The sequence below is a fragment of the Alosa alosa genome, chromosome 1 (assembly GCF_017589495.1).
Source record: "Alosa alosa isolate M-15738 ecotype Scorff River chromosome 1, AALO_Geno_1.1, whole genome shotgun sequence".
Lineage (NCBI taxonomy): Eukaryota > Metazoa > Chordata > Actinopteri > Clupeiformes > Clupeidae > Alosa > Alosa alosa.
In genome coordinates, this window is record NC_063189.1 from 11122329 (window position 1) to 11138811 (window position 16483).

Consider the following 16483-nt stretch of genomic DNA (forward strand, 5'->3'; position numbering starts at 1 on the left):
GTTTTAAACTAATTCACATTTGCAATGTAATGGGGGTTTTTCCTCATTTGAGATGTGATGTTAAGGGGAATGAGTTGGTATACACACGTAGAAGCTCATTTAAATGGCCCTTTTTATTAAAACATATTTTCTGCATACATGTACACAAGTCATATGTTGCCATTCAATTCATGTCTTGGTGAAATGATGCAACTATAAAAATAAATGCCAGTCTTAATCTGAGTCAAATGTAACTGTCAGGATTTGAGTGTTTGAGTTAATGGACACAATACAAGCAAAAATGGTGCTTATGTAATGTTGAATGAAAACCTGTCCCTTCAGAAGTGTGAAGGAAGACCATTGGTAACAGTTCAGGGCAGGCTGTATTTCCCACGATACTAACGGGCAGGGCAACACTACAGGTGCTGCCAGTAAGGCTGATGGTAATTTAACGTTCACAACAGCCCAGCACTGAATACAGCAAAGTAGTGTGCACAAGGAATGGACAGTAGATGGGTCACTATGAGCAATGATGCTCTGTGTATATGCCGGGTTAAGCAGTTAGACGGGCAACAGGCCTGCTAGACTAAGTTCAGTGGGACTGTTTATCAAGGCATCTCACACGTAGTCTTTTGCTGAATGAACATGCACTCAAGATGAGCCAGACCGTCCAAACTATCGTTCAGAAATCCCTTTACAATACACAGTATTATTACTCCTGCACAATGTAACCACACCATTACCGTTGGGCTATCAAGTCATTGCTGTGCCCTTTTTAAATAATTTTTCCGACTGTCATTACAAATAATAAAAAAACTGACATGGTGTTAAATAATTAAAATAACTTAGACAAATGTCTTTGAACTGTTCAGCCATGGAGGTCAAAAGTACTTTACAGTACTCTGGTACAACATGACCAACTGCTTGACATGTCAGCCTCTGCAGAGGACGATAAGTTAGATTAAAAAAGACAGAAAACTGCATTGACATGGCACTATAACGACATGGGAGCGGTATTGTGACTGGACTTACTGAGCACCATGCGGTCTGCGGACCTGTAAGATAATCATGGTCTTATACTTAACAAAAATATAAACTCAACACATTTTCATGAGTTTACCTAACATTTAAGAGGGCTTCCATGCACATAAAAGGTTACATTCTGTTGCACAAAGTTAAATTCTGTTCAGAAATTTGTGAAAATCCATATTAGTGCATGTTACATTCAGTTCACAAGCTCTGGTGGACATTCCTGCAGCCAGTTGCAAACTCCCAAACTTATGTCATCAGTGACATTTGAGGTAAAACAGCACAATTTAGACTTATTGCAAACATTCCAATGCACATCTGTGCCATAATCCATGCATTTTGATCTGCATCTTTTGATATCACACCTGTAAGTGCCCACTAATATGGATTTAAACAACTTTGTGCACACAAATTAAGAGAAATAAGCCTGTGTGCATAGACCAAATCTTCAATGAATGAAAATTGGAGTTGAAAACAAGTGTTGCGTTTATATTTTTGCTCAGTACACAAAACAAGCCGCAGTCACACTCAAAAAGCCAGCACAACACTGCACAAAGGAGGCAAAAATCCTCTTCACATCCCTCCTCCAGTTAGTGTATTCTCAATGATGTGCGGGTGGAACAGTCCAGTGACTTGTTATTGTACTCTGGCCTCCAGCATGGCATTGGGCACAAGGTGGAGCTGTGAGGTGACACAGCCATTCAGGTGGCGGAAGGTGTCGGCACCCAGGTAGGCCAAGAGCAGCTCGGACCGCCTGTGCAGCAGGTGGAGCATGTCCTCCGCCAGCGTCTCCACGGTGGTGTAGCGCACCTTCTCCAGGTCAAAGATGTCCTTCAGGAAGAACAGCACCTGGTCCTGTCAACCAGATGAGGGGAGTGTCAGTCAGCTCTAAGCCTGAGCAGGTTAAATTATCACCATGTTCACAGGCGGGCATATTATACTATGAACTATGGGTTACACTTGTTTGAAACATGTTAGATTACTTTATGATTCAGCTTATTTGATGTGTTAAATCTCAGAGTGGGAACCAACTTTGTAAATTATGATAATATCCTGAGTTTCATGTACACTCCGAATCTCATACATAAAAGCATGTTCATCTTCACATGCCAAGTGTGGCTCAACAAAGAAGATTGAATTTAGTTCTTACCGGTAGTTACAAAAAAATAAAACGGCAGATGGTCAGCTGCAATTAACCATGACACATTAATCTTTTGTGTATGGCTTTGGTTAATAGCTTAGTTCTTAGAACTAGTGACTTACCTTGAAAAAGCAGCAGAAGTCATGCAGGGAGGTCTTGGGCCCCAGGAACCCCCAGGCCAGGACGGGGCTGATTTGCTCACAGACCGCATAGAAGTGTGAAATGAAGCCATCCTGGACCTACCAGGAAGGAGAAGAACTCAATTCAGTTGCATTCATATAGCGGCGAGACAACTGAAACGGTCTCTAGGGGCTTCACAGAGCCTTAAACCCCAGAGCAAGTACTCAGATGAGCACTAAAATGAATAAATAAAAACAGGTATTTTACAGTATTGACTGCTTTATGTGAAACATTAGTAATACCTGCATCATAACATCAGAACGATAAGGAGCTATTTATATCTAACAAATAGAGCATACCTTTATATATTGTCTCTTCTGCTTCAGGACTGACCAACAACTTGATGCGACAGCCTGTGGAACATAATAAAAAAAATCTCTTGGGTGACTAAGGATATGGAGCTTGTCTGGCACCATAACATGAGCTTGGAAGATCCCTGAGGGAAAGTCCTAATGTGATGAGCTTACGGTCTCTTTGAAGGAGCTGTTCAGCCACCGATTGTTAACAACATTCTGTATGGAGATGGGAGGATTCTCCAGGTCTTCAAAAGAGTCCATAAGGATGAAATCAAGGACGATGTCATAGAAGTTCAAATGCTTGACCTGATTGACATAAAAACAAGGAAAACATCTAAAAATTGTGCAAATTACTTGTAGATGCAGGTTTTGAAAGTGAGCTGTACATCTCAAATTGACACTTTGGCTTAAAAGTGCTAACACACAAGCCAGATTCTCTAAAGCTCTCACAGCCTTAACTTATGAGAGTCATCATTTGCTTTTCTTTAGAAGCCATTTCATTTTGTAAAACTGAATGAAGTGCAATTCTTGTTCTTATTCCATAAATCACCTACGATAGTTGTTTTTCTTAAAATTTGCATGATTCATGCTGGGTGAAAAGTGCCTTCTTACCCCAGGTTACAAGATATCCTACCAGATAGGACAGTTTTACGAATATAACATTAATTATCTTATTAAATAACACTAAGCACTGAGTGAGTCTGATTTTATTAATCTGCCTGTAGCACCTGGTACATGTGTGTGTGCGTTAAAGAGGAGAAGCAGCCCTCACCCCGCGGGTGGCCAGCTCCACCTCAGTGTTGCCCCAGTGGTCAGTCAGCTCCAGGAAGGAGATCATCTCCTCAAACACCTCCTCAAATCTCTTGGGGCTCTGACAAAACACAGGCGTCAGTTAGCAGGGAAATGACAGCAGCATGGTGTGGCGGCAGTGGTGAGGAACCAAACAAGCACACACCCACGCACACACTCACTTTTCGGGCTTTGACAATGATGGAGGACAGGATCTTCTTTCCAGTATCAGCCAGAAAGTTTCTGGTGGCCCGCTCACACAATATGAGCTGGGGGGAAGGTGGGAGAAGGTGACGGAAAACATTAATGCAAAGTACTGTTGTGTTCAGCCAGTGAGTGACAGTGACAGTGAGTAAATCCATTTTAATAGCAACATGAAAACACGAGATGCATACCTGACAAGCCTGACGCACGCAGTGCAGCTTTGCCAGGAAATCTGTGTCACCGAGGCATTCCAGCAGCTCGGTCCTAGAGGACAATAACATACAATGACTGGAAAATAACACACATCAGCAAGGACAAGGAGGGCAGAGTGAGCCTCTAAATGCTTCTCCTCAGAGTTGACAAGTACCCTAGAAAAGATTACTACTCCCCTAAAGTCACTGAGCTCTACTGCATGACCATTCTGCTTCCAAGGTGACTAGGGAAGTTGGGGCTTGACTTATACACCTGTTTATAATAGGTGTAGCTGAAACAAGTGAACTTAGGAGACCTGTCCACATACTTTTGGCCATATAGAGTATCTACAGTATGCAGTATGCCTGTCACTTGATAAAACTATTTCACTTGAAGAGATATCTTAGAACCACCTTGATTACATCTCCCATTTCCACAGCATATGCCTTCCCTGTGTTGTAGCAGAAAACCTGACCATCTCTAACATACCTTAGAACTCTGCAGGAGATCTTCCCATCCTCGGCCATCTGCAGTGCCTCGTCATAGAACGGGTAGTGGCAGAACGAGCCTAGAGCATAGGCACTCCTCAGCTCTCTGTGCTCGGACAGCTAGAGAGAAAAACCCAAAGACGGCATGAGACATGAAGTGGAACCTGAGGTTCTGAGGACAGGTTTAGAAACAACAAGGACTGTACAGTGCTTTTCCTCAGGTGTCCAAGTTCAGAGTTGTCTGACTGGGTTTATGAACACTGGTCATACGTGGGAAGAAACTCTCCTGCTCTTTTCAGCAAGTGGTTGCTCATGCACTACCTGTCTAATACAGATACTTCATCAGAAAGACAGGCCGGGCTACTTAACGAGGAATGACCTGGTGCACTCTGAATACTTTTTATCGTGATGCAAACAATTGACTGACGATTCGACAAAGTGAATCTTCCTCAAATTTTTTTTATTTTTTTTTTACTTTACTTTTATTTTTAAGCTTTCACAGTACAATTATACAAACAACAACCCTGTTTGTTGTTGTGTTGTTTTGTTTTGTAGTTTGGAAACTAAAACTTTTTTTTCCCTGACAAAAACCCTGAATTTCAATGACCTATAATGATATAACATTTCTGAGCAGCAGTGTAGCGTTCAAGAATGTTTTACTTTTTTAGAGCGGAATATGAATAAATGGGCATTAAAGAAACAAAGTTGGGCTAACCATCACAACTCAAACAAGCCGTAAAGCTAATAACCAGATGTACACTAATTCTGTGTGGAAATATATTTGCATTAATGTGTTTTGGCAAGTATATTATACACTGCTACAACAAAATTCCCTGATATTCCATGACTTTGCCCCAAATATGATAAAAAATTCCCTGACTTTCCATGTCTGGAATACTTTATCAAAATTCCATGATATTCCAGAAATATCATGACCCGTAGGAACCCTGCGTACAGATACTGCATGAACTATAGGCATGATTTATAAAGGGATACAAACAAGCTATTCTCAGATGACAATGGAACAATAACAGTGGTATAAAAATAAAGCATCTTGGCATGTACTACATGTCTGTCAGTCCCTGTAGAACTGTATTAGTTACAGGTCACCTTCACAAAAGACCATGCACCACAGTTAGCCTCATTTGTCAAACAAATGCCTGTGTAACAGCCAGGCTACACCAGGCACGCAACTAAAGCGTTCCGTTCCAGGAGCATATGCTGCTACAATTAGCTTTCACTATAGTCAATGGAAGTGCCCATACCACACTGCGCACACTGTAGCCCAGCTGTAAGACTGAGTCTTTATTGTCCTATAAGGATATTCTTTTTCACACACATCATTACATTCCATGCAGGATGTACACAGCCTCACACATAGCATATAAGATATAACATACCACACACCATACAACCCCCCCCCCCGCCTAGTTTCCCTCCCTCGCAAAAAGGTGGACAATGCAGACAAACATAAACACAAAAGAATAGGGGGATAGGGGGGGGGATGGATGATTGTCACAGGAGTTTGTTTAGTGCAGTGATAGCTGAGGGTACAAAACTTTTCTTAAAGTGCGCTTCTTGACAATCAGTAGAACGATGGGTGGATAAAGACGTAGACACTAGTGAGAACTTCTCAAAACAAACACTAGACACACTGGTACAAACAAACCGACAGTAGACAGAGGCGTGACGCCGCCATGGAACATTGACTGACTGTGTGTCGTCGCAGCAGAGCATGCGCCGTAGCCAGATGCCAAAAATATAATTCGCATTTAAAGGCAACAAGTAGTGCATTTATAAAATGTTCAAAGCCTTTCAAGTTTTCAATAGTTTCAGGCTCACCTTAAAATGTTTTCAATTCATCGTTTTCCTCATCACTCTATACACAATACTCTACAATGACCAAGCAAAACAGTTTTTTGGAGTGTTTTGTTTATTTATTTAAAAATACCAAACTGAAATATCCCATATACATAAGTATTTAAAGCATCTATGAGTTTGTGGCTGTAGAACCGAATGGCCTTGTTCAGACAGGTTACCAAGAATCTTCAAACAGCTTACCAAGGACTATGGATGAGATCTAGAATTCCTTTGTGGAGATAGTAGAACCATACAGACGGACAACCATCACTTCAACACTCTTCCAATCAGGCACATGACAACCCACTAGGAGTTTGCCAGAAGCACCTGAATGGCACTTAACCCTTAAAGGTGTACCGTCACACCGGTGATGACATGTCCTAAATGGACCAGTTATAATATATGAAAGCCCACGCGTAGCGGCATAAGGCCTTCTTTAGGGCAAAGTTTGGCCAGAGAATTTTTTTTTTTCACTCACTTTTTTTTTTTTGAGTTTGTTACCTTGAACCAAAGAGCACCCGAACCTAAGAAGTCTAAAATATTTCTGTGGATTAATATCCTGGGTGTTCCCATGCTGCCTTGCGCGCGATTTGATTCACGCTGCTAAGGCAGCCTGGAGACCATGGAGCAAATTTTCGCCTGAGATAGGGAACCAATCACAGAACAGGGGGGAAAGCAAGACGATGATGAGCTATGCACAGACGCATTTGATAGACATCCGTGGCACCCAATAAACGGATCTGGGCATTTTTTTCAAATACGAGAAAATGAACGTTTGGTTCCCAGACCACGTCTCATTGAGAAGTGGTGGCGCTAGCCAGGCTAGTGGATTAAAAGCACGCCATAATCTTCAAATCAAATATCTGGGATTATTCAGAGCCTTATAGATAGGGCTCTCTCTGGGGCTTTGGGTAGGGCTGGGCAAAAAATCAATTTAAATCGAAAATCTAGTTTTTTTTTTTTTAATTAAAATCGTTTTTCTTTTTAAATTCGATCATTGACAAATTATCTGGCATAGGCTAAGTCCAATGTCTCTAAACTTAATCCAGCTGCTTATGGGCAGCAAACATAAGAAGGATCTGATACCAAAAGTAATGGCGTTCATTAGTGAGGTCATCCATAAGCATAGAGGCTTATGGTCCGTTCATGCCACCTGGGAATATCAGGGACCGCCCCCCTGATTACGCGTTTTTTCCCACTGCGAGTGGTCATGAATGTGTGAAAAACATGGATGCCACAACAAAGGTTAAAGCATGCAAACGCTCACTTATCTTAAATAGACAACTGTATTTGCTTAAAGGTATGGTGTAAAATGCTTGTGAAAGAAGGATATGCAGATGTCAATCAAAATCGAAAATTTTAGGCCATATCGCCCTGCCCTAGCTCTGGGTTCATTGACTTCAACATAGAATTTTAGAACCTTGAAATGTTGCGGAAAGAAATCTTATGTTAGAATGTTCAAAAACCCACACCTTTAAGGGTTAAGACCATCAAAAACAAAACCTCTGGATGATGAGACAAACTGGGGACTGAAAGGGTCTGAAAACGTTTACAACACACTGTGACTGTACGTGAACTGAATTCCCAAACAGGCGCTCACTCTGTAATCCTCCACTCAAGAGCAAACTGCAGTGGGGCTCAAATCTCAAAACTGACACATACACACTGTAAACATGTAGGCATGTGCCAAGGCTATTAATAGTCCCCTCTGCAGTTCTCCTCTCTGGCAATGACCCAATTTTGCATGCTACTCCAGAGCACCCCACCAGTGCAGAGTAAGAACAAGCAGACAGCAACACAACTGGAGACCTGCCGCTGGCAAGCTTATCAACCCCCACAAAACTGTGTGATTGATGTGAACTCATTTAATAATACCTGTAGCGCACACAGTTAATGTGATCAACAAATCTATAGCTCAACTTACAATAATGGAACATTAATTTCCCTCTCTGTTAAGTGAATGTACCTGGCTAACATGATCAGTTGGAATGACACATGGGGGACAGTGGTAGAGAGACAGACAATGACAGAGACAGAGCAGGATTGCTGTGGCTCTCCCTGGGCATGGATTAAAGGTGTCTGAGGTTATCTGCGCTGGGCAGCACTGATTACAGGTGGATGACCTACGCTAATGAACGGAGACGCGACTGGCAGCCAGACGGTCGTCTGCTTCTTAAGTCTTTTCAGCTTATCTGCTGAGTTATTAGTCCACAGCCAGGAGGATAAACATGAGACTGGCCTTGTGACTTAACCAGGAAATTCCAGATACTTGCAGGGGTGCTTCCTTCACTCAAATCTTCAATGTACAACATTTATGCATCTACATTATGTTAGTGTGTGACCACTGCTTGGCTTGTTTTACTATACTCGAATAAGATCATGAGTGTTGCTGTTGTGTTGAACAATTGTGTTAAGACCTGTGTGAACTATTGGTGGTGGTCTCACCTCAGCAGCAGACGCAAAGGAGTCGGTAGAGGCTATGCTCAGGGTATCCTTCAGACAAGAGTCATCCAGGTCCTCTCGGCTCGAGATGTCTGTGTGTTTGTCTGGCAAAGAGACAGGAAATGGCTTAGAGTTAGAAACATGCACACACACACAAACGCACACACACACACACACAAACGCACGTGAGCACTGATGTGCTGAATGTCACGCAGCTTCTGAGATTTTAGATCAAATCAGGCAGATCAGGGTGTGTGTGTGTGTGTGTGTGTGTGTGTGTGTGTGTGTGTGTGTGTGTGTGTGTGTGTGTGTGTGTGTGTGAGAGAGAGAGAGAGACAGAATAAGAGCTGAAAGTGAGTGCCAGCTCTCAGAAAAGGTTGGCAAGGCAGGGCAGAGATGGAGGACTGTATATGTACTATGATGCCTGTGTCAGGGCATAGAAAAAGTTAGTAATCATCCAGAGTAGTAGTCATCACCAGATACATTTTGATGATCATATAAACATTAGTCACCACACAGACACCAAATGTGCAATGCAAAATGTAAGTACTTTGCCAAAACATTTCATTTCACCAGTGCTATCTAAACAGGATTGATAAAAATAATTTTCAAAACCTCTCTGCCCAAGCCTAAAGAAATCAGGAGTACTTTTCCAAATCCCAAATGTATAGCCTAACTCAATTGGCTGCCTCATATGACCCTGCCATCATGGTCCCACAGTCAAGTGCCACCATGCTACCACCCACAGTCAAGTGCCACCATGCCACCACCCACAGTCAAGTGCCACCATGCCACCACCCACAGTCAAGTCCAGCTGAGCGGAAGAAGAGAGAATAAGCCACAGAGGGTAAAAGCCACTGGTGACCCGAGCTGACAGTATTTGCCACTTTTAGAGTTCAGTAAGAACACAGCTCAAGGCTGTGGTCATGATGATGTGGACAGGCAGAGGAAGAGGGGGCCGCTGGTGGACTGCTGGACCCGGGGATCCCTACTAATCCACTGTGACACACAAGCACCAATATTCCACAAAGCATAAAGTGTGGTTGCTTCAGGAAACAGCTGCTACAGCAGAGGGCGAGAGAATACAATCCAGATAACAGTTGCTAGCACTGAGAAGACAACTTAATTGCACTATGGCTGACTTGCACCAAAATTAACCTCAATGTACACCACACAATTTGCTCTGCCATTTCTACTTAACTTATCCAAGATGCCTAAAGGCACATTTACACAAGACCACCTCACTGAGTATATATTACAGTTTTTCTCAGTCGCTTTGGTGCTTTTCTCAGATCAGAATGAAAATTCTTATAACTATTAGTTCAACCTCCACAACATTCAGTCATTTGTGCACATCATAGTAGCAATTTCTACTTCCTCTAAACAAATTGCAAATGCTTTTTAACATGTATCAGTTGCTTTGTCATGTCAGTCAAAATGAACTATACTTATGGATGCTGAATAGTCGTTCCCAATAAAACTAATAGTCCTCATTTCATTGCTTGAATTATTACATACAAAATTGGTGAACTAGTTATCAAATTCTGTCACAATACTGTAGAATTGCAAAGAGCATATACAGTAAAACTGTGAAACGCACATATTCAGTGTCTTGTACTCACTTACTCCCCTAACTACAGCAATTTGTAACTTTACTGTAGTTTTCAAATGGCTATACAAGTACTGTATAGTGCTGTCTTGAGCATTTTCAGGTAGTGTCACCGAGTTCTGACCTTTTTTTGCATGGAAAAACACTGAGATCACAAACTGTCATAATGAAAACATGACAAAGCCATTTGACTATCTTGTTCATAAACGATGGTGTCAAGACTTCTCATTTTGATGACACTGGCAGTTTCATTGACATAAATACTTGCTTTTGAGGAATGGACTATCCATTTTGAGCAAGTGACGTGCTTTTGCAGGTTATCCACTCGGTGTTACAGTTTGCGAAATTGTTTTCAGAAATGCACTAACTGCTGTGCAAATGTTAATAGTGATGTGAAAAAAGCACCAAAGCAACTGAGAAAAACTGTAAAGGTAACCTGAAAATTTAGTGAAATTATATTTAGGACTAAAGTAAGACAACCCAGCTCACCTCATGCAACCAAGCTGTATAAACCATATCTGCAACGAACTTTATTGTTCGCCAAGCAATGATAGGAATGGAGAGGCTGGACAGTGGACACCCAAGACACCCAGCGAAAGATACTGATATAACCCATGTGCAATGTGGAGTTGGAGCTTATTTTTCATCAAAAGATAAATAAATACACTGACAGCATACCATTATTTCACCTCTTTGTGGATAACTTTAGAAATTGTGTGTGCTGATGCTGATGATAAAGTGAGCCCCTCACCATTGTTAACGTGTGAGGGGTCAGACACCCCCAGCGCCCCCTCAAACTGCTCCTGGAGTCGGTAGGCCCTCTGCAGCAGCGACTCCAGCTTGTGGATAAACTCTGCACTGATGATATCCTGCAACAGAGGGAACCACAAACCCAGGAATTAAGACCAATGGTAATAAAAGTTGCATCCACCGCCCACATGCCCCTGGACCCCCATGTGCAAGGTATGATGGTACCAGTTATGAATATGAGGAACATTCATTGTATTATGGCTGGAAGAGTTTCTTGAGTTTCTACTGAAGTCAAACATGGACACACCCATAAACTAGCCTTCATTCACACGGAGATGCACTCTGTGAGGTCCAATGCCCTCACTATTTATACATTTTAAAGTGCATTACGTTAATCTTAGAAGAGCATAGAAGCTTAAGCAGCGTGGATCTTGGAAGTAGGTGAAAAACTTTTGATACTCCCAATAGGAGTGCACCATGCTATAAGCAAAGCCTTCCATTTCCCTGCAGTACGTTTCTGTTTGATGTGCATTGATAATTTGACTGTAAATAGTTTAAGCCTATGGGACAAAATCAAGAGGTATTCTGGCACGGCGGCCACATCCTGCATGACTGGGTGCACGGTTCCCGTAATCATTCATTAAGGTCGCACGGCACCCTGCATGCAAAGCCACTGACTTGCACTCGTGGACACTATTTAAATCAGGCTTTGGCTTAGGAGTGAGGAAATCACTTGTAAGCAGCTAATGTCGACATTAGTCAGACATTAGACATTAGTCAGGCCTAGTCCACACGTACCAAACCGATCTTTCCTCCGTCTTCCCTGGAACCGTATCAAGAATATTTGCGTCCAAACGGATCCATCTCAACACGACTCAACACGTTACTTCATTCCCCAGGCCTATAGGTGGCACTGTGTCTTTACAGAAATTCACCAAAACTTGCGCTTTAAAAACAGACAGAATAGGCTACGCGAAAATGGCTAGTGCAAGGAAACCAGAATTGTTTGTGTGGACTGATGGTGAACTGTCAACTGTAAAACTAATAAACTTTATTTTACGGTTTGTGAAGGGTGCAGTCCCGCCCTTTATTTGGCTAACGAGGTAGGCCTACTAATCACCTTTACTTTCTTTGGTTGTAGGATAGTCCGTGATTCACATTAGTTTTGGCTATCACCACAATTAGGCTACTAAACGCAAGGCTTACCCAAGTTCTAGGCTATTCTGTCGCCACATTTATAATATTGATATAAAACCTTCGTAACTGTCAATACGTTTGCCTGCATCAAATCGCGCATTTGCATTCAGTGTGCTACCATCGGCTTAATGTGAGTTCTAAGCGCCTTTGTATGCTTATATCTGATTTCACTCGACTGTGAATGCATGTATATATGTTGTAAGACATGTAAAATAAATGAATGACACTGGCACTTACGCACAAATTAATGTAGCCTAAACTTACACCGCACTTTCCTAATAACTTAAGTTCTCTCGCGTCACTGACAGTAGCTAGAATGCATAAAAAAACACCGGGGAAAACAGTGTTCAGTCCACCAAGTCATAAGACATCATCGATACGGAAGCAGGATGTGCGGTTTCGCTGTCTAAACGAACTCAAACGGGCTACGGTTTCAGATTTCTCCACTCTGGGACCAGGTTTCAGAAAAGTGTGGTTTCGGGCAGTGCGTTTACAGGATTCGTTTGGACGCTCGGCCAAGACGAAGCAAAACCTCTGCGTTTAACCTAAAAAGCGTCTCCGTGTGGACAGGCCCACAGTTAAGTACGGCCATCACAGATCAATGGAGCTCTCTATGCAGCAGAGGGCCAGGGGATTGGTCAGTGCCTACCTCCATGCTCTCCTCGGCGATAGCATCACCAGCACCCAGCTTCACTGAGGCGCAGCTGGCTTCATCCTCTGCCTCCCGGCTGCGGAAGGTGAGGGCCTGCTCCCAGCGTCTCAAAGCCTCCTCAAACAACTCCATGCCTGTGGTCCCAAAACAGAAACAGACAGGGGCAAGTCACTGAAATGCATTACTAACTCTAAGAAATAAAAACCTCTTTATAGTAAAATCATGCATTTAAACTAGGACTTCTGATAGTTGCAACTGACCCCCATGGTTAGCATCTTACGTCCTAAGTCCCAGGCCAGCTTCATCTGCCTGCATCTTAATACATCACAATATATGCACAACTGCATGAGATTAAATGCTAGTGCTAACTCACCCATCAGGTAGAGATTTTCAGGGGTGGTGACTGGGATGTTGACCATACTGCAGATGTCTTGATCCTCAGCACTTCTGTCCCAGCAGCTGGAGCTATTGGCACAGGTGCAGCTGCTGGAGGAGTTCATGCTTTTAACCTACCAGCACAAACACAAACAAATGCTGTTAGGAGAGCTACAGTACAGTACTATAGTACTAGCCTGTGATAAATCCAAAAGAAACAACGAAAACCCTTTAACTGAACTGTATCATGACCAAAAACATGAATAAATATTTCATCCATAAAGCTTTTAATGGACGAAAGGAGATGAGTACTTTACCGAGGATAAGCTCTGCAAGGAGCCAGAGAGCTTGCTGTACAGGGTTCCACCAGAAACCAAGTTACAGGAGTAGCAGCTTTTAGTGTTAAGTGGCAGGGTGAGATTCTGACGGTTACCGGCTATGCATGTGTCTGAAAAAATGCAGAAACACAAAAATAACTGAAATGCCACTTTGAATGCAGTTTAAACATGTTCTTACTGCAGAAACAAAAATGGGAGCAAAAAGCCATGACAAGATAAAACATCATAAAAGTGTAACCATACATGGCACCTAACGCATGGGCTAGTTGTCGTGGAGTAGATGATAAGAAATCACCTTTCTCTGGGGGAGTTGCAAGGAGAAAGTCAAATTCTCCCTGTTCCCATGGCGACTGGGCCTTTTTCTTCCCCTTCCTCCTTTTGAAGTGGCGGGCGAGGAAGATGAGGGAGACAGCACCAAAGGCTGTGGCAGCAAACAGCTTTTTTGTGCCTGAGCTGACATTAACCTGTAGGGAGATCAGACACATCACTGAGTGAAGAAAGAACTAGAGGGACATACAACGCTTGGGCAAGGAGACTGACATTAATGATGATGCGCACAGACTGATAATATTATAGAAGAGCACACACCCCAAAAGCTTCTTTAAAAAAAGACAAAACCAAGCAGAAAAATATTGTTTTTGTTGATATAGCTAGTTCCTATGTGTATATGGTCATGATAAAGGAATATAGTAATGTTCAGGATATGTAAGCACACATTTCTACAAAGGCTCTCAGACAATTAACTTAGTTATGTGGGTCTTGTTGCAGAAATTAAGAACTTTTACTCAAGCCATTTAGTTTTTAGCAATACTACTATGCCGTTGCTACAAAAATATTTTGGCAGTTAGCTAGCTTGTTAGTTTTACCAAAAAGCTCATTAATGGCAACTGATATTACCGGAATGCTTGTATCTTTAGTCTAAGTACTGCAATTGAAGCCAGACAAAGTAACTGCATGCAAACCAGCATCATATATTGTAAACAGAGACTACAACATAACAAAACATAAATGACAGCAGTCCTACCAGTCCAACAATAAATAAGGCATCTTTAGGAAGGGTATGCATCACACAAACGCCTGCTGCCCCTGGTGCCATCCTGGCTGGTCCGGAACTTTCACACAAACACACACACACACTAATAGCCTGCCGTTAGCCTTCAGGACATGTGGAGAGCCACCACAACGACCGTGATCTCTGTCTGCACTGTCTGACTGTCTCTAGTTAACCTGCCCTTCACATTCATACCACCAATGAGCTTTGGCTGTGATGCAACACACAGCTCTCATTAGCTGCCAATCATCTGGGGTTGTGCACTGTTACTACTGTTGCATAAGCCTGTGGTGGCAAGACCAACACAAACAGTGGAGCCTGCCAGCTGAACACGGACCAGTTCACCCATGCTCAGCGGAGAGCCTCGTCGATAATGCGCTTGGCCTGGACAGGCAGGCCCTGCCTGCAGGGCATGCGTGCACTTCTGCACTGCTACACAGGGAAGGAATGTTATAACCAGTGCCAAACAATGACAACAATGCACAATGGGCCTAGGAGACTATACTGAAAAGAAAGAGTGCTGTATGGACACATGCAATCTATATTTTAAAAGTATACTTAACTGTTATATAATAATATTAATATTACATGGAAAATTGTCCACAATGGTCAGTTAAATGTCATTACTGTGTTGCTTGGAGCAAACATTTTGTTATATTCTGTTTGGCTAGCCTTCTAACCGATTGGTGTAGTTTAAGCTTTTGAACAATATAATGTCCAAAACATTACCTCAGCCAGAGAGTTGCAGAAGGAGAGAGGCAGGTCTACCACACGAAGGGCCGCCACTTTGATGGACAATGGGGAGCTGAGAGCGTCATCTGTCATTGTGGCAATCTATCCATAATCCCGTTGATTAATGGTCTTAACCTGTGGCCATCGTCGTCCGCAGAATTTCAGGCTGTTTAAAAGGGCAGGAACAGATCCGATGCAAATAAGAGTGTTAATATAACTATTTTAAAATGCAACTTTGTGTTGGCTATTCCTTCACGTGTGCTGACACAAACGTGTGCTGTTAGTGCTGAGCCCTGGGGCTGTGTCGCACACATCCAATTACTGTATTAACTTACATACGTTCACATGACAGACAGCAGTGGCCCCATCACATGACTGACTCCCGCATAGGACTGTCCTCAGCAATACACACTATATTAAGACACCTGTCGTGCGGCCAATGACCGGGCATTGCATAGACTATATTCATTGGTGTGAGGTCTTAATCAATTCAACAAAATGACATCAGAGCCGCCGGTGCAACACCTAATAGTGACATTACGATGATATTATAGCCAGCACGGCTCAATATCACGGCTACTTCTTACTGGTCTGACCAGACAGACCATGTCAGACCCATAGACAGTAAAAGATAGACCCTCCAATAAGTGCTGGCATTATTCTGCAGTTATGGAGATGGTTTCTGTTAACGCGTTTCAAGTCGGCCTATAGCCATATCCTTCATCGACGTGTCTATATGACAGCCATCTAACCTAAGTGCAAATTACCTGTTGTTTGTAAAGCTAACAACAGATTAAACTAATGCTAAACTAAACCATGCTGCCAGCGACGAAAGAATACGTTGAACGTGTCCGAAAGTCCTAAACCCGTGCCTAGATCTGCTGCCTTGGATAGGATAGGTTGTAACATGCACTAGGTTAGCGAGCTAGCGGCTATCCATACAGTCAAAAATAAATTACGCCTTTGAGATGTTACACGGCAGAATGCATTTAGTAAAACTGCTTACTGTACCTTTCCTTTTCATATAGACCATTGGCTTCACCAGACCATCGACACGACAGCAAACACCTGGCCGAAATGTCTGATATGTCTGGTTTTGTCCGTAGACAGTTACGTCAAACGTCATGCGGACATTTCCTGTGGTCACGAACTACTTTTTTTTTTTTTTAACCAAAATAA

At 42.6% G+C, this 16483-nt stretch overlaps 1 protein-coding gene across 2 annotated transcripts; it reads right to left on the minus strand.

Moving 5' to 3' along the window:
* Positions 1-94: 94 nt before the first annotated feature.
* On the minus strand, positions 95-16445 carry miga1 (mitoguardin 1). 2 transcript variants are annotated; one of them, XM_048237684.1, is made up of 16 exons: positions 16316-16445; positions 15302-15470; positions 13817-13985; positions 13501-13631; positions 13182-13317; positions 12806-12942; positions 10961-11078; positions 8604-8704; positions 4300-4418; positions 3810-3882; positions 3597-3683; positions 3398-3496; positions 2797-2931; positions 2629-2682; positions 2272-2388; positions 95-1863 (listed from the first exon to the last, which is right to left on the minus strand). In XM_048237684.1, exons 2-16 carry the CDS (start codon positions 15395-15397, stop codon positions 1645-1647), a joined length of 1791 nt encoding a protein of 596 aa, XP_048093641.1. In that variant the 5' UTR covers positions 15398-15470; positions 16316-16445; the 3' UTR covers positions 95-1644. The 2 variants fall into 2 exon arrangements, with proteins under 2 accessions (XP_048093641.1, XP_048093650.1); XM_048237693.1 differs by lacking the exons at positions 15302-15470; positions 16316-16445 and adding an exon at positions 14546-15277.
* Between the last annotated feature and the right edge of the window lie 38 nt (positions 16446-16483).